Here is a 24057-nt window from a genome sequence, read left to right as displayed (position 1 = left end):
AGTTCGTAATAATAAAAGGAGTACAGTGATTGCCAGTGGCTGTGGCAAAGGCAAAACAAGTTCTTTGGATCTGCGTAGACTGATCTACGTCATCCAGATGACACACCACTGAGTGCGGGTACTGCAGTTCCATTTCAGTATACAGACTTTACTCCATTGGCAGCCAACATCTGCACAATGAGGAGGAGTACTCGTCTCTGACCAACAACTTAGTGGCCCACCGATGCACTTGGAGACCAGTTAGCACCAGAAGACCAGATGTGATGGTGATTGGCATATGGTGGACAGTTAAGACTGATGGATGAAGAACTGACGGTTGTCCAGCCTGCAGTAGAAGCTTTCATGCTTGACCACAGATCTGCTCGCCGACCACTCAGCCGTGACTGGGAAGCAAAACTTATAGGATGTTTCAAACTCCATAGATTTAAAGACCTACCTCATGGTTTACATTAATGTATGTTTACATTAATTGGGGAGAGGAGTTGGCCTAATGGCTAGGGCGGTCGACCTCGAATCTGTGGAACTGGGTTCGAGTCTCGGCGATGACGCTGAACATCCTGTGATTCTGGGCAAATCACTTAATATGAATGTGTCCTCATGTAATGCAACTGGTGCTATGTAAGCACTCTGATACCCGATTCGGGTCAAGTTTGCACTATATAAAACAAAAACAAAAAAAAGTACAATTTGTCATTTTTCGTAGAATTGAAAGCATGCCCGAGCAGGCGTCTAATTGCTCAAACTGTTTTTTTGAGTTCTATTTTTTGCTACATCAAGGGGTGCAACACAGCCCCCCTGCAGCCGCACCTTTCCCCCGTTCAGACTAATGCCTATGAATATTAGTGGGGTATAGGAGCCTCACCACATGCTGCTGGGGCGACTCAACATTTTGCCTTACGCCACTGGCTACGGCCGCTGGAGTGGAAGACAGGACTCATAATTCACCAGATCAAACATATTTGGTTGGAATATTGTAGGTCTTTGGGCATGTGCCACAGCGGTTCCAACTCCAGTATCCAGAAGATATCTACGAGGATTAATATTGAAATACATTGAGGATTTATACTGTTTTGTTGAAATTAGTACTTTGTTTATTTACGGTCTAAGAGCGGAGAATAAATCAGTGAAGGGTGTGCACGTCATTGAGTTAGTTGTGGTCGAACACTCTGCATCCATTAGGCAAAATTGCTGTTCTAGCTTGCTGCCCTGTGGTGATGATGGAAAAGATGGTAGAAAGATTCTAGACTGTAAATACTGTTGAGAGCATTAAAAACAATCCATATCCCCGTGCTCTGAAATATTAGTTGTTTGTATTAAACTTGCCCATCTGTTGTTGCCTCGGCGTGGGAATATTGTGGGGAGGATTCACAAAGTGGTTAGAAATGCCATCAGAAGAATACTGAGGTCTACTCCTTCTGGCAGTTACTACAGCTGAATGGATTTGAAATGGAAAGCAACTGCAACTCTCTTTCCTAAAAGACCACAATCCGAGACAATAATTTGTGGGCAGTTCAATTCAGCAACATTGTTTCTGTATGTGCCTGGGCCAGCGTAGTCCCTGGTTAGTCTGTTTTTCCTGTCTGGAGCACGACTGCCAATCAGACTACCCGCTAAGAATGCCAACAGTGGGTCATGCGCCTTGAACCTTTTTAACGGGTCACTCCCACCTACCAGGATCATGCTCCCTATTTGAGAGCATCCTTGAACGTAATGAAGATTACTTTCCAGAGAAGGACAAGCTTTTTCTCTTGACGCATTCTAGTCACTCCCTCTCTAGTTTTTAGGCTGCTAGTCTCCATACAAATCTCTATAATTTTCTTGATCTTCTGCCCACAGGCTGACGCGCTCCTCTAATTCTCAGTCCTGTGCTTGAAATGTTATTGTGGTGTCTCCTCTCCTCACCGCACCTGTCTTATGCGGGGCTGTCAGACATGAGTCCTTGGGTGAGTTGTAGCACCTCCATTGATGGAGCTTGCACGGTCTTATCAATAGCCTTCTCACTTGCACTCTGGGTGCCTTGGTTTGAGATGTGCCTGGATGTTTGGTGAAGGGCAGTGGATACTGGACCAGAGTTGTTTGAAAAGAGAACGCCACGCACTACCGTGTGCTTGAAATTAGTATAAAGGACCTTTTCCAGTGAGGCTTTTTGATGGAAGCCTATGCAGATTGTAATCCTACTGCTGGGATAAGCCTGCATCTTTCACCAGATTTCAGTCTCTTCATAGCTCATAAGAGTGGGCTGCCTGTGGCTGAAAAAACTGAGCTGGTGGCACTTTTTCTGAGCTGTCAGACACCTGCAGCACCGCGCATGTGTTTTGTTATTTCAAATAGAGCTTAAAACCACTTACTCGCCTTGATGCCTTCCCACTCATCAAGTAGGCAGAGGGAAGGCCCTTTCAGATTCTATTGATGCATGTGCGACTGGAAGGAGGAGGCGGGAACATCCCGTTCCATCTCCGTCTATGTCTGCCAGCTGGGTACAAAGCTCTACAGTCACAATATTACTTGTGTTTGATGTAGAATTTGCTCAGTGCCCACTTTCAGCCCACGTTTCTCTCTTCTGTTCAGGTGAGCGGTCAGATCAGTTGGAGACACATTGGCGGAAACTAATAACGGTGAAGGTCGCGGGATCTTTCTCCCTCCTTCTGATAATGCCAATCAAATCTGTCTTTAAGAAAATTATTAAAAAGAGAACAGCTGTTCGCATTTTTTACAGTGTGTAGAATTCATTGTTCGGATTGCTTCTAGAGTAATTATAGTCTATTCAATGCTGGCGCTCGCTGTCTTTTATTATTCTCTCCTCCTCTACTTTTTCCTCCTTGTGGCCTTGTCTGTCCTCAACATCCTCATTTTGTTCTCTTCGTGAGTGCTCAGAGGTTGTCACCAGTATGCTGAAGTTTACAGGCACCTCTACTTGCTTACAGACCTCCGTAACTTTAGCTTGTTTCCCATTCTATAAGGTAGCAGATAGCACTTCGCATATTTGATTTTCCTGACTGTCACACAATAAAAAAAAATGTTTGGAGCTTCTTTTTTTCATTAGTTTTTTATAATTGTTCACACAGCACACACCATATTGAAAATAAAATTAGAAATTAAGAAACACAAACACCTTTCTTTTACAAAAAAATAAAACAATCTTTTTATTAAGCAAACAAAAATCCCATCATCATAATCCGTGAGCACAATTGGCGCCTTGGGCAGTTCCCAGAGCAAGGATACGATAATACATGTAACAGAGAGGGATCAAAGTTGTATTTATGGGACTATTGCACCCTCCCTCTCCCGCAATCATGTCTTCACCTGGATCTATATTTTTCCCATGGACCCTATACTTTCCCCCATTTTGTGGGGCATCTTCTACTTTGATTAACATTTTTTTCTGCCAGGCAGCACCTGAATCTTGCTCCTAACTGGAGAGCTTTGCTGGTTCCTGTCCCCCCCCCCCCCCCAATCTAGCTATGTTGCGCCTTGCCACCCTTGAGGCCAAAGCAAGCCAGGTGTTCGGGTGTGATGGGCACCTGGTCTCGCCTGTGATGCCTAGTAAATGCCAGCGAGCTTCTAGTGGTATGTGTGTGCCCAGTACTTCAGACATCACTCCAGTCACCCGGGTCCAGTTGCACTGCACTTCGGGGCACTCCCAGATAAAGTGAAAGAAGGTAAAGCACCTTTCTTTCAGGAGTACAAATATGTCCTGCATGTGACTATTCCTTTGTATGAAATGAAGTTGCAGGTGTCTTTTGTGGCATGCCTATCCTCTACTTTGGTGTATTAAAATAATTCAAAATGAATAGATGGGCAAAGAATTCTCGCCGTTCAAGAAGACAGAAATTAGTTTAATAAAATTGACATTACACAGTTGAAATAGTCATCAGTTGTTTTGCAAAATTCTCATAATGTAATGTAGCAAGGAATCCCACTCTTACACACGTTTTTTGGCACAATCGAAATATTTGCTATTTAGGCAAACTTTTCAATAGAATTATTTGAACTGTAAAATGATACATGAATGTGTTAATTATTATTTTGTCTGTGAACACAAAAGAGATAAACCTACACTGTCATTTCCGTTGTAAAGCTAAGTTAGTAATGTATCTCCTGCCTTAAAATGTTTTTAATAAATCGGAGTGAACTTTTGATGCTGGGCACAAAGTGACTCCTAAGATATATACCTCTCTCCATGCCTTTTTTATGCCACTGAATAGGAGTGACCCATTGTTAACACCATACTGAAAAATTTGTTTTGGCAGATCCGATGCATGGTCCACGAAAACTGGAGGTCGTGGAAATGAAATCAAGGCAGCTCACCATCCGCTGGGAGCCCTTCGGTTACAACGTCACCCGCTGCCATCGCTACAACCTTACCATCCACTACCGCTACCAGGTTGGTGGCCAGGAGCAAGTGAGAGAAGAAGTGAGCTGGGACACCGAGAGCTCCCATCCCCAGCACACCATCACAAATCTGTCCCCATACACCAATGTGAGCGTAAAGCTGATTCTCATGAACCCCGAAGGGCGGAAGGAAAGCCAAGAACTAATTGTGCAGACTGATGAAGATGGTGAGCTTTGTTTCTGGTTATATTGGTGAAATAATTCTACATCATTTCATTTTAAATATAAAGTTAAATGTTTCTGTGTGATTCAGACAAATTGAAATATATTTTCCAGGCTCTAATAGCCCATATCTAATGGTCACTTGTATATTAATCTTCCATTGGGGTCTGTAGGATGGTTTTGCACTGATCACTTTTCTGTTTAGTACTTCATTCGTCTTTGAAGGGTGTTCTTCACATTCATGTGTGAAAACAATCTTTTTTAGTCAGTCCTCGAAAATAATTCCCCACTTAGACTGAGGGAACCACTTTTGTGTTTATAGTATTAAATTACTGAGATTCTTCCTACCCTTAGGTTTGTCCTGTCTCTATAGATATTATAAATCTCATATGTTATATCTTGTGACTTGATATGGCCATAGAATTGGGCGATTGGTACATTTGCCCACATCGTGTGTGGGGGTGGAATGATCCTCAGTTGTAGTAACAGAGAATTGTCACAAAAGATGTAAAACTTTAAAATAGGGGACGCAAGGGCCACAGACTTTGAAAGGTACATTGCTTGGTCTCAGTAAAGTTAAAAAAAGGGCTTCTGCTAGCGTATACAACGAGGGCTGTCCCAGTAATATAGAAGAATTGGGGTGGATGCATGATATCGCATCTGCACGATATTGCCCTCCCTCTGGTTGCTTGTGTTTATGATACAGCATTGCTCCAAATCTTAACTAATGTTACATCAACTCAGAGAACTTGACCACTAGAAATTACCTTTTGGTGCTGCCAGTAGTTTACCAGAGTGTTTTGCCATGATGGCTGCTAGTTGGAAGATAGTTGTTTTCAATTGTTCACGTCTACCAGATCAATTTTAGTCAACAATATCTGTTATGGCACAGGTACTCACATGCATTTGCTATGCCTTTAGTTACAGCACATTCATAATGAGTTATGTAATTGTTGCTGAGTTGTAGTCTAACCAGTATTTTTTGTCATTATTTCAAGCAGTTTCCATGCTTAGCTTACCTTCCAGTAGGTAGTGTGATCTAGTTATTTTGCAGAAAAACTCCTCATCTCTAATAGTTCTTGGCACACCTGCAGCCAGGCCACCATCAGACTTCCGACTAAAGAGTTATAAAAAAAGACACAAGGCAGCTGGCCTTTTCCATCTATGCACCCATGATCTGTGACATCATACCTGTAGCCGTCAAGACAACCTCCACGCTGATCAATTTAGGAAAGAGTTCAAGAAGTATTTCTATCACAGTGTATTAACTGTCCACACCCCAGCTACATCTCTTGCTTCTCCTGTCACTCACTGACTATCTGCTTGTCTTTGATCCTGTACGGTGCTCTGATGCATTTTGGGTTTGTGCTATAGAAACACCACATATATACATGCATACTGTTTCATTTGCTGTCTATTTAGAAGAGAGGAAATCCCATTGTTTAAGGTGGTCAATCCTTGAAATTAATGACATTTTCACATAGCTACAACTGTCACCAGTAGCATTTCAACCTACATCTTTATATTGTAAGACAGCTGCTTAAACATTAGTCTGCGCTTCCTACTTTGAGTGCGTTTCGAAGTCTTGGCCCGAAAAGAACATCTAGTTGTCCCTATTCACAGATTCTACATGCAATATTTAGATTAAAATGCAAAGTAATACAGCAGAAGATAAGCTGATCTCATTGGAGATTTCTAAAACCTGGTTTTCCTTCCAAGCAGGTGTCCGGTTCACACAGGTTTGTTTGTGTGTAATGCACATTGTGCACCCTTCCTGCAAAACCTTTTCCTGATTCAAGGACTGGAGGAATGCAATTACAAATAGATTTGCATGCACCTATGCCACTTGTGAGTTGAAATTATGCAATGGATGCAGGTATTTCTGCATTTATAAGCAATGCCATACTGGGAGTGTGCAGTAGTGGGCAAGTCAGAGAAAGCCAGTCTAAGCAAAGGAAACCCCCACTGAGTCATAACTTTGTGGGTGTTTCCGAACAGTTGTCTTCAAAATTTCCAGTGATTGAAACCAGACAGAATGGTGCGGAAACTGGGATGTAGTGTTTAGCACACACAAATGTTTATTGGGAGCTTGAGAATATCTCTCAACTCAACTTCTTTTGGCACATGCCACCCACATCAACTCCGGTCCACCCTCTTTCACCAGCTTCGGGTATGCATCAGCATCTGATAATAGTTCACGATTTGGTAAGTCGAGGCTGGGAAAAAAGAGCTATGTCTCCCCCATTGGGGTTTCCTTGTTTGCTTTCTTGCCTGCTTCAACAGGATAAAGACAGAAGAAAGGAGCCACAAGAATCTTGTTGGGCAGTCACCATTTTTCTTGCTTCCTATTCTGCATTGCAGCAGAAAGGAACAATGGGTCAGAACTGCTGAGTCGTTTCTAATTTCAACTGCTCTGTGGAGACTTATAGGGAAGAAAAGAGCTATGTGTCTGGTTGGTGGAGTTATTCCACATACCCTTGATGTGTGTGTGTCATCGGGCAGGTGCTTGATGGTCTGCTGGTTTACAAGTCTGAAGGCCTCGAACACTGAATTCTTATCACATTATTTTACAGGCCACCTAAAGGAGGAAGGCTAAAACATTTTTCAAGACAAGTATGGAATCAGGTTGATTTGTAAATTATTGCAGTATAAAACTTAAGAGAAAAACCTAAAAGGAGAAATCACATTGGTAGAAACCAAAACATGGAGAACCCATTGAGAGAATAACTCATTTGAAGAAAGTACTCACAAATCGACAACTAATAAAGGGAGAAAATTAATTTGAAAAAATAAAGCAAGCAAGTTTCTCAAAATTATTATTACATTGTATACAAACGAAAGCCAGGTATAATTGAACAATTCCTAAGTATTTTGCTTAGAATTTAAATAATGTACTAAAATTACAATTGCAAATATATCAACATGGAAACATAAGCATAGTCTATATCAAACCCTGTTATGGGAGAACGTTTAAATAAATATTAAAACATGTCAAAATGTACTATAATACCTAAAAATATGCTTATAAAGACTAAAATATGTTTGCAACCAAGTTTCAATAATTGTGAAAAGGACTATGAAACTTTAAATACCGGCCCGAAAGTTTAACTTCTGGTAACGCATTGACACTACTACAAAGATGTAAAAGTGTTCAAGGTGCCCCAGGATTTTCATCTGCACACAAGAAATTTTGATTAGTTGTAGATTTTGAATGTGTTTGTAGTGTTGGTGGGTTATGTGTTTCTTCTGGAAGGCTGAGAGCAACAAACAGCAAACTTTACAGTTCGAATAACACAGAAACATGAAAGCAAATAGCACATCACCATTTACTTGCTGTACTTTAGGAGTCATTGTTGAACCGAGAGGAGCACAACATTCAAAACTAAGGGAAAAGGTTAACATAAGGAGAAAGAAAGACATTCTCCAAAAGGGTTTGAGGAAACCAACCAACCAGTTTAAAAAGAAAATACAATAAAAATGTTTCGATTAAGCTAGTTCGATGAAAATGTAATATGAGGAAAGGGTTTTCCATTAAACCACTTACAACTTGTGATTAATGCATGCAGTGGGATTGGAAAAGACCAGCTGTCTCTAACAAACGCCACCCTGGAACGTACTCGGAGGCCCGATCAGAAGCTGAAATCGCTGTTACTTAAAAATATGGTCCTGGTGACTATTAACAAACATTGGAAAGTTGACACTATCCCCATCTTTGTGTAACTGTAGCTTTCCTAAAGCAGTCTTTGCCTTTGTATCCCCCCAACCCTTGATATCCTGTCAAAATAGTTAATATCCTGAAAAAAAGTATTTTAGAATTTGTAGATACAATATACCTAACAATAATCATGATCACAGCTGAAATAAACATTTGGTGTGTTTTAAACGTATACCACTTTACATTCAAGGGTAAACTCCTCTTTGGAATACTTCTAACTCTCTAGATAATAAAATGTGACTCGATCCTCCAAGTTCAATGATGGAGTTGGTCATAATGATACTACAATATTTCATTCAGCCCTAGCTTTGTTTAATCCCAACTCATGGAACATGCTCTCTAGTAAAATCCTTTATCAAGGTAGTTATCATGTCTGTTTTATCAAAGTTGAACCACTATCTAAAGAGAGATGAGTCTTTCTTAACATTTTAAGGAATAACTTGCTGCTAGCTTAATTGCGTCTAGTTACCATTTTTGTCCTTTAATCGTGGATTAGTTTTTAATATTTCAAACCTCAGTTTCAGTGACATGCCACATTAGCATTGGAGGTTAATGGCAGTATTGATGAGGCCCTCTTGGTCATATCAGATAAGATAATTAAATATTGTAGGCTAATATGTAAGAAATTTACAAGTTCTCTTAAACTTTGACAAGATACCATTATAATGTCTTTGACTCCATTAACAAATGTAGTTTAATTACTAATCTTTATCTTAAGGACAGGTTTTTTCAAATATATTCTAGCAGTGATAAAAAGAAATAGTTACACAAAACATGTTAGCCAACGACTACAAACTGAAAACCCCTTTACCTATGGGTTAGTTTGGGCTAAACACTGGTTGTATGATGGGGAATTCTTTACAAATAGCAGATCATTTAACTGAAGACATTTAAGTACCTGACAATTCTCAGTGAAAAGTACATTTTTCAAAATGAACTCTGTAGGCTCCATTTTTTGAATGTTGAGTGGAAGACATTTTTTATAGCCACAATTTTGGTTGTGTAGAAAAAATGACAGGTATTCACTGATGGCAGATCTACCAACTGGCATGGTGACACTGTGTCTCATGATATTGCCACTCTTTATAAGTTCGCCCAGTGAAGAGCCACTGTCACATGGTGGGTATTTTCTAACTGGAAACATGTGCACCTGCTCATGTGTGGAGGCTCGGTAGTTGCCTTGCCTGTTATTGGCCCAGGCCCTCCCCCGTCTTCGGTGACCATACCCCTCCTTTGTCGGTCTGTGGTTACTTTGGCAATAACAGACTCTAAGCCACACCCCTATTCAACCAAGCTCTCTCCAAGGCCCCACCCCTTCTCTAACACGGTGGAAATCTGTTTGAGGTTGGAAGGTCTGAAACGGTATCTTGAAATTAAAGGGCTTGACCTACTATTTGTGAACAATTGAAAAGGTATAGCCTACTTGTGCAGCAAGAGCTTACATTGGGGCTCAAAACTTAATAACTGTTTCAACAGTCCTCACCAAACCAGAATCGTACACTCCACAAACTCTTTACATAGGAAATGCATGTGTTAACATCGCCATAACGCAACAATGTTGAGTGTTATTTTCCTTTCATGTGCATCGTGTGCAGGCCTGGAGTGTCCTTTTTTTCCATCTAACATTTCCATGGTTGGCTGAAGCAATCGGAGGCCGGTATTTAGGGCAGGGGCTGCAGGTGGTGCCTCTGTCACCTACTCCAGCTTCCCCAGGTAATTACACCATGCATGGATGGGGGCTTCAGAAGAGAAAGAGAGGAAAAGTAAGAGATGAGAGAGCAAAGAGGAATGGAGCAGGGATGGTTTCAAACTTTCTGCTAGGGTTCCTTCTGAACAGGATCGGCCGCTACGGTTAAGAGTTTTGGGGCAGGGGTGTAGGGGGGCTGGGGCGCAGTGGGCCAGGGTTGGGAAGAAATCGACATACGATGGGATAGCGAAAGTAAAATAAATAAATAAAACCACTTACCTTGCGTTCGCCAAATCGACGATGCGGCGGGCGCAAGGTAAGTCGTTTTATTTATTTATTTTATTTTCCCTATCCCATCGTATGTCGATTTCCTCCCACCCCTGGCCCACTGCGCCCTAGCCCCGCTCCACCCCTGCCCCAAAGCTCTTAACTGTAGCGGCCGATCCTGTTCAGAAGGAATTTCCTATCAGGTGGACAGTTTGTGTTACCCCCTGCATATCCAGATCATCACTTTTATTCTTTTCAGAATAAAGCCCTTTTTTCATTGGTATGCTGCAGCCATTCACCTTATAATTCTTCGGACTAATACATCTTTAATGCAGCATGGAATATCATTAGCCGAAATCCTCATAATCTACTGTACTGTGGCGCACTCTTACAAGGGATATGTGTGGCAATTTTTTTTCAGCATTTCCATTTAAATTAATATTTTTTTCCATCGAATGCAGGAACACTAAAACGTATTTCATGGCCAATCAGACCTCCACTATTGCGTGGCAAAAATATTCTTTCATTTCTCAGAGGAAATTGGCACTTCAAGCATTGAAATGCTGCCGCTTTTTGAAGATGTTTTTACCATTGTCACTGATTATCAAGTCGTGATTGTTTTGGGACTTGAATATCTTTAGCACATATTAATATAGAATGTGTTTTTCCATATACGTTTGAACTCAAACTAATTATCTAATTAATTCTAACAGTTTCATTACTAATACTATGTTCCTGCTTTATTTAAAATAAAAACGTGAGTGAATCTACAGGTAACACCAAGACCTGTGTATCAACTTTTTTTTTTTTAATTATAAAAAGAACCCATGGAGCACCACACCTGAGGTGCTGTTGAAAAGAGTCTGTTCAAGCAGTGACCTTTATTTCAAACTGTCCCCTCGGCATAGCACCCCTTGAAGCAACGCACAACTTGAAGCCCTTACTCTTTTGCTCTGCGTTGGACTCTTGAACTTGGGGCCCAAGGATGTCCATGAACTATTTTGCATATTTCCTACCGTGCCTATGCGTGACCGATGCGATTATTAGGATGTGGCCGAAACCACATCATAGTGTGCCACGTTTGTGGCATGCATCTTTCTCACAATGATAAAAACACTCATTTGTTTCACTTTTTGGGCCCCTGGTTTTGGACCTCTGTGGGAGACTGGACCCTGCTAATTGGGCTCGGACACAGCGGGCTGTGTGATAAAAGAACTCCCATGTTTAATAGGGTAGCACAAACATCCATTATTGATTATATTATGTCGGAAGCAAAACATTGGGACAAGCTTCTAGACCTTAGAGTGTATCCGAGACACGACAGTGACCACAACGCCCTTGTTCTAACCCTTAAACCTGTGAGCTTTGGGCTGACTAACCCTGAAGCTGGTTTCACCTCCAATAAGAACATGCCACTCATGGTTTCGAACAAACGGCGTAGGGTCATATGGCCCCATTTCCAAAATTCTCCGACTAAGATGGGTGAAATATACCAGCTCGCTATACCATGGTTACTTGCGATGGCTGACCTGCCACCAAATGGTCATGCTGTAAAAATCCATAGCCAGCTGGCCAGCGTACTGGGGGAAGCTTTCTTCCCACTATCCAGACCTAGACGAGGTGGGGCTAAGCCACACCCCTGGTTCAATGGCACCTGCAGGAAAGCCAAGAAAGATCTTCTTATTGCAATCAAAGCCAAGTATAGCTTAAAAATTAGACTATCTCGCTCGCTCTATAAAAAGACCATTGAGGGAGCTAAGAGGGACTGGGAGGAAGCTAGGTGGGGAGAGTTGAGAAATGCGCTCCTGACTGGGGACGCAAAGTCATTCTGGGCTATTGTTAGTCCAGGCTCTAAGGGGGGAGGCCAAGCCATCACCCCAAATATCACGCCCCAAGTGTGGGAGGCTCATTTTGGGGCTCTATATGCATGCTTGGAGCACGATGACCCATCTTGGCTGGGTTTAAGTCTAACTTCTGGATCTAGCCAGGAGGGAATTGCGATACACGTCCGGCCCCATGCCCCAGACCCCCCGTCACGAGTATCGACTGACGGGGGCCTCGGGCGGAGGCCTTGGATTGTGTATGCAACCACTTGACCTCCCAGTGAGTATCACCCTGAAGGAGGTAGATTCTGCTATAGTTAGATTGCTTCCAAACAAAGCTCCCGGCCTTGATAAATTGCCGGGGGATTTGTTTCGAGCCCAGACGAAAATATGGGCGCCTTACCTTGCCACCCTATTCAATGCGATTCTCAAGGGGTCTGACCCACCGGACACTTGGTTGGGGGCCAAGATTGTCCCTATCTACAAAAAAGGCTGCCCACTTACCCCTTCAAACTATAGGCCAATTAGTTTGCTTTATACAACACACAAACTAATGGGCAGAATTATTTTGGACAGGATTCAAGCATGGATGGAGGAACGGGAAATATTGTCCACTCTCCAGGCTGGATTCAGATCCGGAATCTCAACCTTGGACCAAATCTTTCGGCTTCAGGTCCTTTTTTGGAAAACCACAAAGGTCGAGGGTGGCAGCCTCTACCTAGTTTTTGTGGACCTGCGGGCCGCTTTCGATTTGGTCCCTAGGGAAAAACTGTGGGTGGTATTAGCAGACTTGGGCCTCCCACCCTATCTGCTTGAGATCTTGTCCCGTTTGCATGATGGAAATTATGCACAGGTCAGGTGTCGGAGACACGGACCCTTTCGGATCATTTCCCTGTTGCCAGGGGCATCCGGCAGGGGTGTGTCTTGGCCCCTACTCTTTTTAGTCTGTTCATAAATGGTCTTGTCGGTACCCTAAATGAAGTCAAGGATAGTGATGCCCCTTGGTTGACGTCCGGCCGTGTACCAGCTTTAATGTTCGCGGATGACACTCTGTTGTTGTCTCGAACTTCTTCGGGTATCCAGCATGTCCTGGATGGTTTTGTGAGCTTCTGCGCCTCGCGGGGTTTGGAGATCAACACGGATAAGACCAAGTTTATGATCTTCAATCCCACGAGGCGCACGCGCCCGAACCCTCTTTTGAATAATGTCCCATTGGAACGAGTTAAGATCTTTGTATACCTTGGGATTACGCTGACGGAGGATTTTGGCTGGGGCCACCAGATTGCTAAGTCTGCCCTCAGACTTTCACAAATATCTGGCGGTATTGGCAAGTTCCAGAGAGCATCGATATCCAAACCGGTTGCGCCTGCCCTTGAGATTTATAGCTTGCAGGCTCGGACTGCATCTCTGTACGGTGTCGAACTTTGGGGTCACAGGAATGTATCCAGTCTCGTGAGGGTCGAACAGGCCTTTATGAGAAATTTGGTGGGATTGCCGATAAGTACACCTCTTATCCCATTGCGATTGGACATGGGTTTGGAGTCCATTGAAAACTTGGCAGACGTGCGCCCCTTACTTTATTGGAGGAGGCTCTGGTCAGTACCTGAGTTGGTATCCTTTAGAGCTGAATTCCGGGAGACCTGGGAACAGTTAAAAAACAAAAACAACCCCTGGCTTTCCCGCATCAAGGCCTTCGCTTTAAAAATAGGTCTGCCTCAACTATGGGGGTCCCCTGAGCTGAGCTGCCCGAGGATATCTAGAGCTCAGTTGTTAAATATGGTGAGACAACATAATCTGCATGCTTTACAAAGCTCAACTTCTTATGGCAGGCTCTCTACTGACTTCCTCGCATTTAAATCAGAAAGGGGGTGGGAGAAATTTTTGGATGAAATCCAACCCCCCTCTTGCGAGGAAATTATATGTTCAACTAAGGCATGGCTCTCTACCCATTAGATCATTCACCTCGAAATGGGCAAAAACTGAAAAAGAAAATTGCCCACTATGTAATTATGTTAGAGAAGATGTTAACCATGTCCTATTTTTCTGTCCTGCATACAGTAACATACGTAAATATTGGCTCATTCCAATTTGTAGAAACTTGGGTTTTAGGCACTGTGTACAGGCGTGTAGAGTCCTCAAGCATGACACTTCTCCGCCTATTCTATTTGCTGTCTCTCGCTTTCTCCATGGCATGCGGCGCCGTAGGTTAAGCCTCAAATCATTTTAAATTATTGAAATAGCTTTGATAACCTAATGTTTAATTCATCTTTTAAAGAAATTTATTTTTATTGTTTTATTGGATGTGCCATGTATGTATGTATTTTATGTGCACTTTTATGGTCCTCGGCCGAAATAAAGTTATCAAAAGAAAGATAAAAGAACATTCCTTTAATTTTAAAAAGTGGCCCCTGCCATGATGTCTCAACAGTAGGCCAGCACTGAAAGGTATACATTCATAAATCACGTGGTGAAAGTCAATTGTGTAAAGTGCATGGGATGAGTTGAAGGGCTGCTGGCGCCTGGGGCTGAAGGGGGGAATAAAAGATTGAGCCTGTTATGAACATGTAACACTGTGTGCATGCTTCATGCTGGTTAACCCCCATATCCCATTCGCCTCTGAAACATACACTCTATTTTATATTCTCTTTTAACCACGCTGATTTTTCTATTTATGTAACGTTAAGAACACCATGCCCAGACAAGTTTTGTATTTTATTTTGTTTATAGTCTTTCTAATTTGTTTACTAATTGCATAAAACCTTGCTGTTTCCTTTTTTTAATGGGTCCTTAGCCCAAAACTAAATCCAGGTATGCTTCCATTTGGGAAACTATTTTTGTTAAATATCTGTATTAAAAAACGAATGCAAAGATTTAATCTACATTTTTCATTAATGTGTGGGCCATTTACTTATGTTCATAATTATACGACTGTGGGTGAATGTTGTATCCTTCTAATTCTGAATGTTCAAGTTGTGATTTAATATCTCACAGCATGCACTCAAACGTTTAGGGGATTGGCTTATATCTACAGCAATTAATTTAAACCTTAAATTTGTAACTTTTAATGGCTGATCGTCTTCAATTCACAGTCTGGAAGTGCAGCTTTTCATGAAATATACTAATTTTCAAACATTTTAATTTCGTCATACCCTCCTGGAGACATAACAGATTTCCTATTTAAAATGTATCTGAAAAATAATTATTTGCCTGTCCTGGAGAAGAGGCCCCTTAGCTTAAGCAAATATATATACCTGGGGCAGCAGAGGCTGAACAAAGAGTTTCAGAGGACAAGAGGAAGGCATGGTAACTAAGGAAATCCTGTCAACAAGCAGAGGTGTGAAATACTTATGAGAATAATTAGTTTCAGCCACAGTGGCTAGGGTAGGTGTAAAACTTCTCTCATGTCCACAGAGTTAAAGTTCACCCATGTGTTTATTAAAATTCACCATCACCCAACCCTACTAAATCCTGATAATAATTAGATTTTAGCCTTCCACAGACATTGAAAGACCCAGAGACATGCCCTGATCGGCTGGTTGTCAAGTATACAATGTGTGTCTTTGCTGCATTACCTAGCTCTCATTTGGGATTTACTCGAAAAATCAATTCGCCTCTTACACACAATTTATAAGCTTGCTGCACCTCTGGTTGCAAATGTGCTAGCTGAAGATAGTTAATTGCTTTATTTAATGAGCAAGAGCTGAACACAGTACACAGAACAGAAAGCAAACAGTCTGGGACAAGCAGGAATGTCTTCAATGCCCTCGTCTCTTTTTATAATACATTTTCAATTGAAGTTTTAATATTTCCGTTTTTCCAAACAGAATGTGAAACTGTTACTACACTCGCCCCCCGCCCCCCCACCCCCCCAAGCCATGTCTTCTCCAACCTCTGCCTTAATGAGTGCATTTAACCCAGGTGCTGCAGAACAAACAAAATGAAATGTAGTCTGCACAAGGAGATGGGTGGAGTTGAGAGAGCACGAGGGCTGTATTTAGAAGGCAAAACATTCCCCTCTGGTGTGTAAATTAGGCACCTTATTCATCTGCATCCTTATTCATAAGCAGGGCCACGGATTATGTGGCAGGGCTGACTAAATTGTGCGACAAGAAAAGGCGCATTATGGGTCATAATTTGGTGCGTATTTTGATGGTAGTACTTCAGTGTTTTGTAATTTTTACACATGGTAATACTTTCTGGGCAAACGTTTCAGCTCATTAGTACCAGTTTAGCAACTAAATGATGACTAGTTCATCTCTGCGATGGGATTTCTACTGTGCACGAAGAAGTCAAATTGTTTTTAGTAACTTTTGATCTATTTGAGCTAGAAGAAACAAAAAAAAGCCCAAATCTGCAGATTATGCAGAATATGATCGGTTATGTGGCAGATACAACAATTCCATAATTATGCGAAAAAAGCCACTACCATAAAATTGCTTAATTCCGATGACCCTGTTAATGGGGTTAAAACCGAACTCAATTATGATTCGCAAATTACTCAGATTCTTCTTTTTCTCTGTGGTTTAAGACACTGTTGACCATGATATGCTGTTCCCCAGACTGAAAAGAGTGTGGGTTATCTGGGAACATCATAAACTGGATTAGGTCTTCCCCATGCAGTTGCACCCAGCAAGTAAACAGGAGATGTGTAGAGTTCTCGCCTTGCGGGTCATTGTGTGGTGTACCCCTGGGCCTACCCTTTCCACATTCTTGGTAACTGCTTCACGTACCCACCCCATCAGCTGCAAGATGCAGTAGAAGACACACAGATGTTCATTCACCTGGAAAACAACTCCTAACCTTTGTCACCAGTTTCCTAAATCCCTTCCAGCATTGGATTAGAGAAAACCTCTTTTATCTAAAAATAGCAAACATTGAAATTCTAGGGGTGGAATGGCTCTTCCTCTTTTTGGACAGCCAACTGCTTTTTTAACTGCTCCTTCCACTCCTCAGAAAGTTAAGAGTTTGGGCATCACCTATGAATTGAATCTCTCATCATCTGTCAATCACTGTGTTTAAAAGTGCAACCATGATGGTTTTCGTAACATGGCTATAATGAGTTTCTGTTTTAAGGTATGTATTGTATTTAAAAATCATATATCCATGGGCATTCCATACAGAATTTTTATGTGACCCTTTCTCATTGTTTAATGTTAAACTTCACACATGATACTATGATAATAAATCTTTAAAACAGCATTCAGTTATTGAGAATGACCTGACTCTGTAGATCAGAATGTTACCCTGGAAGTAAGACACTGAGCAGGTATCTTCAATGGCCCATGGTAATGTTCTTGGGAATGTGACTCACAGAAAAGATTGGGTGAACTGCATGCATCAATACATAGACACTCAGTTGTGTAACAAAGTTTGCGGAAGCCAGTGCGCACATCAATTTGAAGATCTATATGGATGGATGATGAAGGGAAACCTGGTCTCTGTTTCCAAGTATTGTATATATCTTGTATTTATTAATGTGAAAGTGTCTTACCACCCAAATACTAACCGGTTACCAGTCGAGTGGCTTTGTCCCTAGCAGCTTTAATGTTATGAGTTAAATCTCTAGGTCAGTTACCTTAACTAACATATTTTGTTCTCTGTTTTCATTGTTAGTACCAAGTGCTGTACCTCTCGAATCAATCCAAGGCAGTACCTTTGAAGAAAAGATATTTCTTCAGTGGAGGGAGCCAGTGCAAACCTATGGAGTCATCACTTTATATGAGGTACGTTTGCTACAGGGATTATTGCTGAATACTTTGCTGAAAACCTTTTCCACTGAAAAAACAAAGGTTGAAGTGACTTTATAGTTCGGTGTTGAAATAAGAAAAGAACTAATGTTTAAAAACTGAAAAAAACATTCACACCATATCTTTCAAACACTTCTTGTACTGCTTATGACCTCGCATACTGCATCACTCATGATGTATTAAATGAGACAATCAATTAACTGGGAGCAGCCAACCCAACCTGTGCAAGGTCTTTGGCTGTGCACAGGATGGGGTTGGACACAGGGCCTGTCATCTGGCCAGGCCCTGCGACTATAACCCGGAAATAGCCAACCCTTGCTACACATGACCTGGAGTTGGACACAGGGCCTGGCCTGTGGCTAGGCCCCGCACCCAACCCACTGCAGGGTCACCAACCGCCACTGCACACTGCTATGGTCTTTGGCCGTGCCAATGAGGGAGTTGGCCTCAGAGTCTGTCCTCCATCCAACACCCACTGCTGTGTACAGCCTTCAGCAGTGTGCAGTGGTGGTTTGGCCCTGCACCCAAACCTTTTCAGGTGGTCAATCCGCACTGTACACAGCCTATGACCTGCACTATGGCAGTTGGCCACAAGGTCTGGTCTATGACCAGACAGTTGTAATAAAAAAACAATGTTTTTTGGTACCATAGAAAACTTACCACTGGCGATGCCACAATGATACTACATACAGGGTGCTGGTACCGTGGTATCGGAAATGCAACGTAAGCTTTAATTTAACTTAAAATAGGGTCCCTTTGAGATCTGGCCACTTGGCCCTTGAGGCTAGGGTGTGCCCACCCTGCCCCCTTATGTGGCTTTTAATTTTTTTCCCAATACTTTGAAACAGAGTCCTTTAATGGTGGCAGCAACATTTCCTTCTCCATTGCTATCAATCAATCACATTATTCGGTACCACAGTACTGAAATGACCAACAGGAGAAAAAGCTCCTTTAGCAACTCAGAATTACCTATTTTTTAAATGTGCTGGTACTGGAGGAGTCCTGTGGAACCAACCATCCAGATGTTCAAAACTTTTTATGAGGGTTAACCCCTTCATGCCCAACTCGAGTCCCCTTTAAAGGGCTAATCCATCAAACTGCTGAATGGATTTACACTAAGTCACTAATAGTATACTTGATGAGCAAAATTCTAACTTTTTGCCAAATTTGTCACAGAGCAAAATTGCCTATGGAAATCAACACACATTTTTGGACCTTTCCTTTTTCTTGTACCCCACTTGATGGATCAGCACAAAACGTTATATGTAGTAGCCAAAATGGCTAAAACAAATTGTCGACTTTTTGTGCAGATTCGTCAAACTGTGCCAGTGTTATTAAGAAAAGAAAAAGTGCCTTCTGCATGGAAAGTCTGGCCTAACTTTTACTATATAGTGGACTTCTGGAGTCTTTAAGATTCACAAAGATGCCTTCTGCATTCCTACACATATGCAGATTTGTTACTGGTTAGAGAATCTGCAGGAGTAAGTTTAGTCGAATTTTGCATTTACACTTCAACTGTTTTTATCCTCCAACTTTACTGATAATGAAACCACTTGCACTTAAATATTTTCCTCTCTAAAAATGTTAACCATGCTAATCCTCTTGCACCTAACTGTTTTCCACTTTAAAAAAAAAAGTGAAGCCTATCAGTTTTGGAGTCGATTTATTTGCATTTTCAGAGTGGAAATGGCAATGCAAAATGTGTGTAATTTCCCATCAAGTGCCATCTTCGTGAATGTCCATTCCTTTCAGAATAGCCACTTCCACCTCTGAATTCTTTCCACTACATTGCCCCTAACTTTAATATGCCAATTTTGGAAAAATCCTCATTCTAGTTGATTTTCCTAAATCAGTCCATCTCCGGGCATAAGTCTCAGTTGAGAATGAAACTTTATATCAGTAGGTGGGAATTAGATGCACATTTTTGTGCACTTTAAATATTTCGTTTGAATTTAGGTTTGCAAAAATAGTTTGGGAATCATGTGCTGTATTTTAATGGCTTCCTGATGTCTTCTCTCTTTGGGATTTGAAGTCGCAAGTCAATAGAGCATTTTAACATTGTGTACTACGCCTTTTGAAACATCAACACTATGGGCTTGATTCACAAATGTATTTCTACACCAAAGTTCAACTTAGGTGCTGGATTCATACATGTATTTCTACACCATAATTAACTTGGGTGCTAAGAAAAAACAATTTGAAATTCCACATCCCAATTTCACAGAATCTAGTGTATTGGAAATGTCAACTGGGAAACCACTTATGAGAGTGGCTAGTTTGCTAACATGGTGATTTTTTCATTGGCATAAATTCTGAATGAAGTACCGTAATATCACATTCCACGGACGTTGTCTCTATAAAATTCAATGAACCTATGTTTGTGAGTAACTATTTTTAATCCTACAATTTCAAGCAAAAACTACTGATATTAGATGCCATAATAAAATGCATTTACAGGGAGAGAAAGGCAAAGGAACACTCCCATGTTTCATTAGGTTTTAGGTAACAGGGTTTCGCCTCTGGGCATCGTGTCTACTGTCTTCCGTGTGTAGAGCAATAAATAGTTTTGTACCAGTCCTCATCTCCTACGCATGACGATTCTCCACCAAGGGTAAATTCTATATGGGGAAACTTTGCCCAGTGAGAATAGTCCCGGGTGTCTGACTTATATTTCCAGGAGTGCTTCTGTGATTATCGTTTAAGGTGGCAATCTACTCCAAAATGTAGAAGCAACCCTACAAAAGTATATTTCCATCTTTTTATTGCCTTGCTTTGTGATTAACACTCACTATAGAGCTGAATTGTGATCTTGGTATGTATGATCCTATCATTAGAGTCTGATACCCTTTTGCAAGGGCCCGGTAGAAGCTATTATATCATTTGAATGCTATATGCCCAATCCAGCTCCAAGCATCTTTTGTGCAGTTTCATTTGTTTTGTAAAGTGGTAATTTGTCACACATGGTAGCTGGATTGTGTACAACACAATAAATTATAGATGCGCTTGCTTACATTATAGAATAGCTGTGCACTCTTCTTCCAAGGTCTACAAGACAAGTTGTTGAAGACACTTCCTATGTGAAGTTGAACAGTCCAAACTTTGGTTCGTATGAGAACCTTTGGTGACACAAACCTCACCTCCCATTGGAATCTGATCTCTTTCAGGCGTGGATAGGCATGAGGACACCATGTTACCATTTAATAACACCATTACTTACATTATGTTATTTAATATTACATTGGAAATATTTATATCACACTCATGCCATGGTAATGATTTGTATCACTATGGGAATCTTGGAGCATTTCCTTCTTAGAGCTCAGGTTTTACTTGCAGTCTTGACTCTGATTTGAAATTTGATGCTCTGTTATTGATATTGTGATCTGGTCCTTTCCTTCGTTAGGCGTCGTGTTGTGTTTATTGATCTGGGGTTCAAGATCTCGGTATGTTAGTAGTTTTTAAAAAAAATTACTTGCGCATCTTCTAGCTTTGTAGGCCAGCACATTGCTTAGGAAAGGATGTTTTGTTAGTGAGGTGAGGTACGAGTTAAAGAAGAGAAAAGAAGAGGGTGTTGGTGGAGTCAATCTTCCACTGGTACGGTATCAACCAGAGCTGCACCAAGCTCCGCTGGAGGCTTCTCTGAGTTGTCTTTGAACGCTGCCTCTGTGATCACTCTGTCAATCTGGATTGAGGCTCCGAGATCTTCAGCTAATAGTCACAGTGGTTGAAATAGGTGGTGAGTATCGTTTTCGGGGGTTCCACGATAGAGGAGCCTGTAGCAGGTGCTATACACAAGGAATCGAATATTAACCATTTATTTTTAGGGCGCTTTGGCATTAATGTTTTAGGGTAGTTGTGGTTTAAAAGGTGCTCAAATACCAACCTTGGAGGCCACAGAACAGGATATACACTTGCGGTGTCATCCGTGTAAGAGCAAACAAACAGAGGCTATCGACAAGGGAGCAGGTGTAAGTAAGGTGGCAGAAGATCCACGTGATATAATGCAATTCTTAGCTATTGATAAACTGACTCTTGCCCATAGTTGCTGATGAAGACTTGTACTCAGTACAGTTTGACGTGCACCACTGATGGCAGTTTTAAATTGTTTAGTAGGGTTCAGTTAGCTATTATGTATTAAAGAAGGAGAACACGTTCTAGAGGATGCATAGATTAAAGGAATTATTCTCTGCATGAGCAAGGATGGCCTCTCGAGTGGTGATGTTTGAGGGGCTATAGAACTTGGCTTGTTTTCCATGGAACTCTCAGGTTCATAGGTTGGACGTATGACAGCAGTTGCCTAGCACATGGGGCTGAGCTGGTGTTTGCTTCATTATATGAAAAAGTACTGGCTCTTTTAAATAAATTGGGAACTTTTCTGCGATCTGTGTGTTAATGATGAAGCTGGCTACAGTGCTAGCTAACATTATGCATCATTTTGTCTTTAGTTAAGCCTGGGTTACACCAATTTACCTCTGATTGGGCAGAAGCCACCGAGGAATGTTCAACACTGCCTTGTGAAATTGGTTTTCTGGTGGAAGGTGGGTTGTATCATGATGCATGATCTTGGTGAGACTATAGGCTAATGTAGTTCTAAAGCCTGTGTAAGGAATTGATTTTTGAAGATCTTGATAGGGTCTTTGGAGTTGTGAGTGTCAAGGATATGTGGGTTGTGAGAAGGGTTTTTATAATGTGGAAGGGTTTTTAAGGCTTACTCTGGTCCATCTTGATGTAAAGAAGTATTTTCTTGGTCGTGAACGCAGGTTTTCATTGGGTTGTTTCTGCCAGGTTGTTAACTCTGTGCTCTGTTAAATTTAGACCAGCGTCAGGTCAATACCTATTGGAAACAGCAAGGTAATATTTTTGTCCGTATGTTAATGCTGTTCAAACTTGTGTTTATGGTTCATTAATTGAAAGCCTTTATTATTAGGGTGAGTGCTCTCCGTAAATGTTGTAAGCTCTGACTGCACTAGTGACAGTGGTTCCAGTATAAAAATGTGTACATACGGTTTTAAGGTTTAGCAATATGAGGCTATGTATAATGCTCCCAGAATGCTCTCTGATTTTATGCAAATATTTGCAGATGTTTGAAAGCAAGATTGATGATTCTTTGCCTTCAAAATAAAATGTTCATAAAAAAATGAAAGCAGGAATTTCTTTTCGCTAAACCACTGTAAAATCATAGGCACCATTTCTTTGCAGCATCATTTATTAACGTGTTGACGCGTGCTAGTATTTCCCATAAATATTCATAATGGGAAATCAGTGTAACGAGTTTCAATAAGATTATGGGAAACAAAAATAAACAAGCATTGGCAAAGCCTGTAGGTCTGAAATTGGTGCTCAGCTTTTAAGTTTTGTCAATGTGTGACTTGTTTTGGCATGGTTTTTGTAAACCCTTATTGGTGTTGGAGCTGCCGGGCCCTCACCATTATAACAAACATTGGCAAAAGCAAAAGTTGTTTTTTAGTCTCAAAAAGCACACACTGCCACAGTAGTTACTGGCACTGAACACAACTACATTGTTTGCTGATATGCTCCTTGAGAAAGAGCAGAATGCTGTCACTCACAGTAAAGTCAGACGATACAGAGAGAGAGAGAGACAGAATTCTAATAAATTCAAAAGGTCATGGTCAACGCCAGGCCAAATTTGTGGCCCAATTATTAAAGTAAGTCTCAAAAATGCACCCATGGTATATGCCCTTGCATTAAGTGCAGCTATACGGCTTTCGTGAATTCCCAAGAATTTACAGAAGTAGGACAAGAAATAGTACTCCTAGAAAATATTTGTGAACTGCATTTTAGCATGAGCAAATATGCATGTGTAGATTTGCTCATGGGAAAATCTGAGTGTATGCAAGTTCACTTTCCCTCCAACCAATTTTTCCCCAACTCTGGAAGAATGTTTATGTCTGCCATTGTCAGGAGTAAATTGCCAACATTTGTCATTACGGGGACAAATTAGAGAAGAGTTTTTGACAACTCTTAAAACATGCAAATTAGTAAGTTTGCACAGACTCTAAAGGGCATTCTAACCCTGGAACTATTGATTACCGCTACCTTCAGCCCCAGTATGTAGACCTGTGGAAATGTGGCAACAGAAGGGGATTGCAAGTATTCAAACACTACTATGGAATGAGCCCTGTGCAACATACAACAATGTCTCATTTGGATTTTTTATCAGGCAATTTCTAAGGGAGCACAACTAATTGCTATGAGTACAGAAAGAAAACAGGGAGACAATAATTTGCAGAGACAAAGAGAAAC

General features: G+C 41.3%; 1 protein-coding gene across 12 annotated transcripts in view; it reads left to right on the top strand.

Annotated features, from left to right (window-relative positions):
* PTPRM (protein tyrosine phosphatase receptor type M) overlaps positions 1 to 24057 on the top strand; it is a 1478792-nt gene that overhangs the window by 731496 nt on the left and 723239 nt on the right. For all 12 annotated transcript variants that reach the window (XM_085607017.1, XM_085607015.1, XM_085607014.1 and 9 more), the window contains exons 8-9: positions 4251 to 4559; positions 17660 to 17769. In XM_085607017.1, the coding sequence (XP_085463143.1) occupies positions 4251 to 4559; positions 17660 to 17769 (419 nt within the window). The remainder of the gene's footprint in view (positions 1 to 4250; positions 4560 to 17659; positions 17770 to 24057) is intronic.

Source organism: Triturus cristatus, chromosome 5_2, assembly GCF_964204655.1.
Source record: "Triturus cristatus chromosome 5_2, aTriCri1.1, whole genome shotgun sequence".
NCBI classification, from domain to species: Eukaryota; Metazoa; Chordata; class Amphibia; order Caudata; family Salamandridae; genus Triturus; species Triturus cristatus.
The sequence above is the reverse complement of the archived record's forward strand: the minus strand, read 5'-3'. Positions and strand labels throughout refer to the sequence as shown.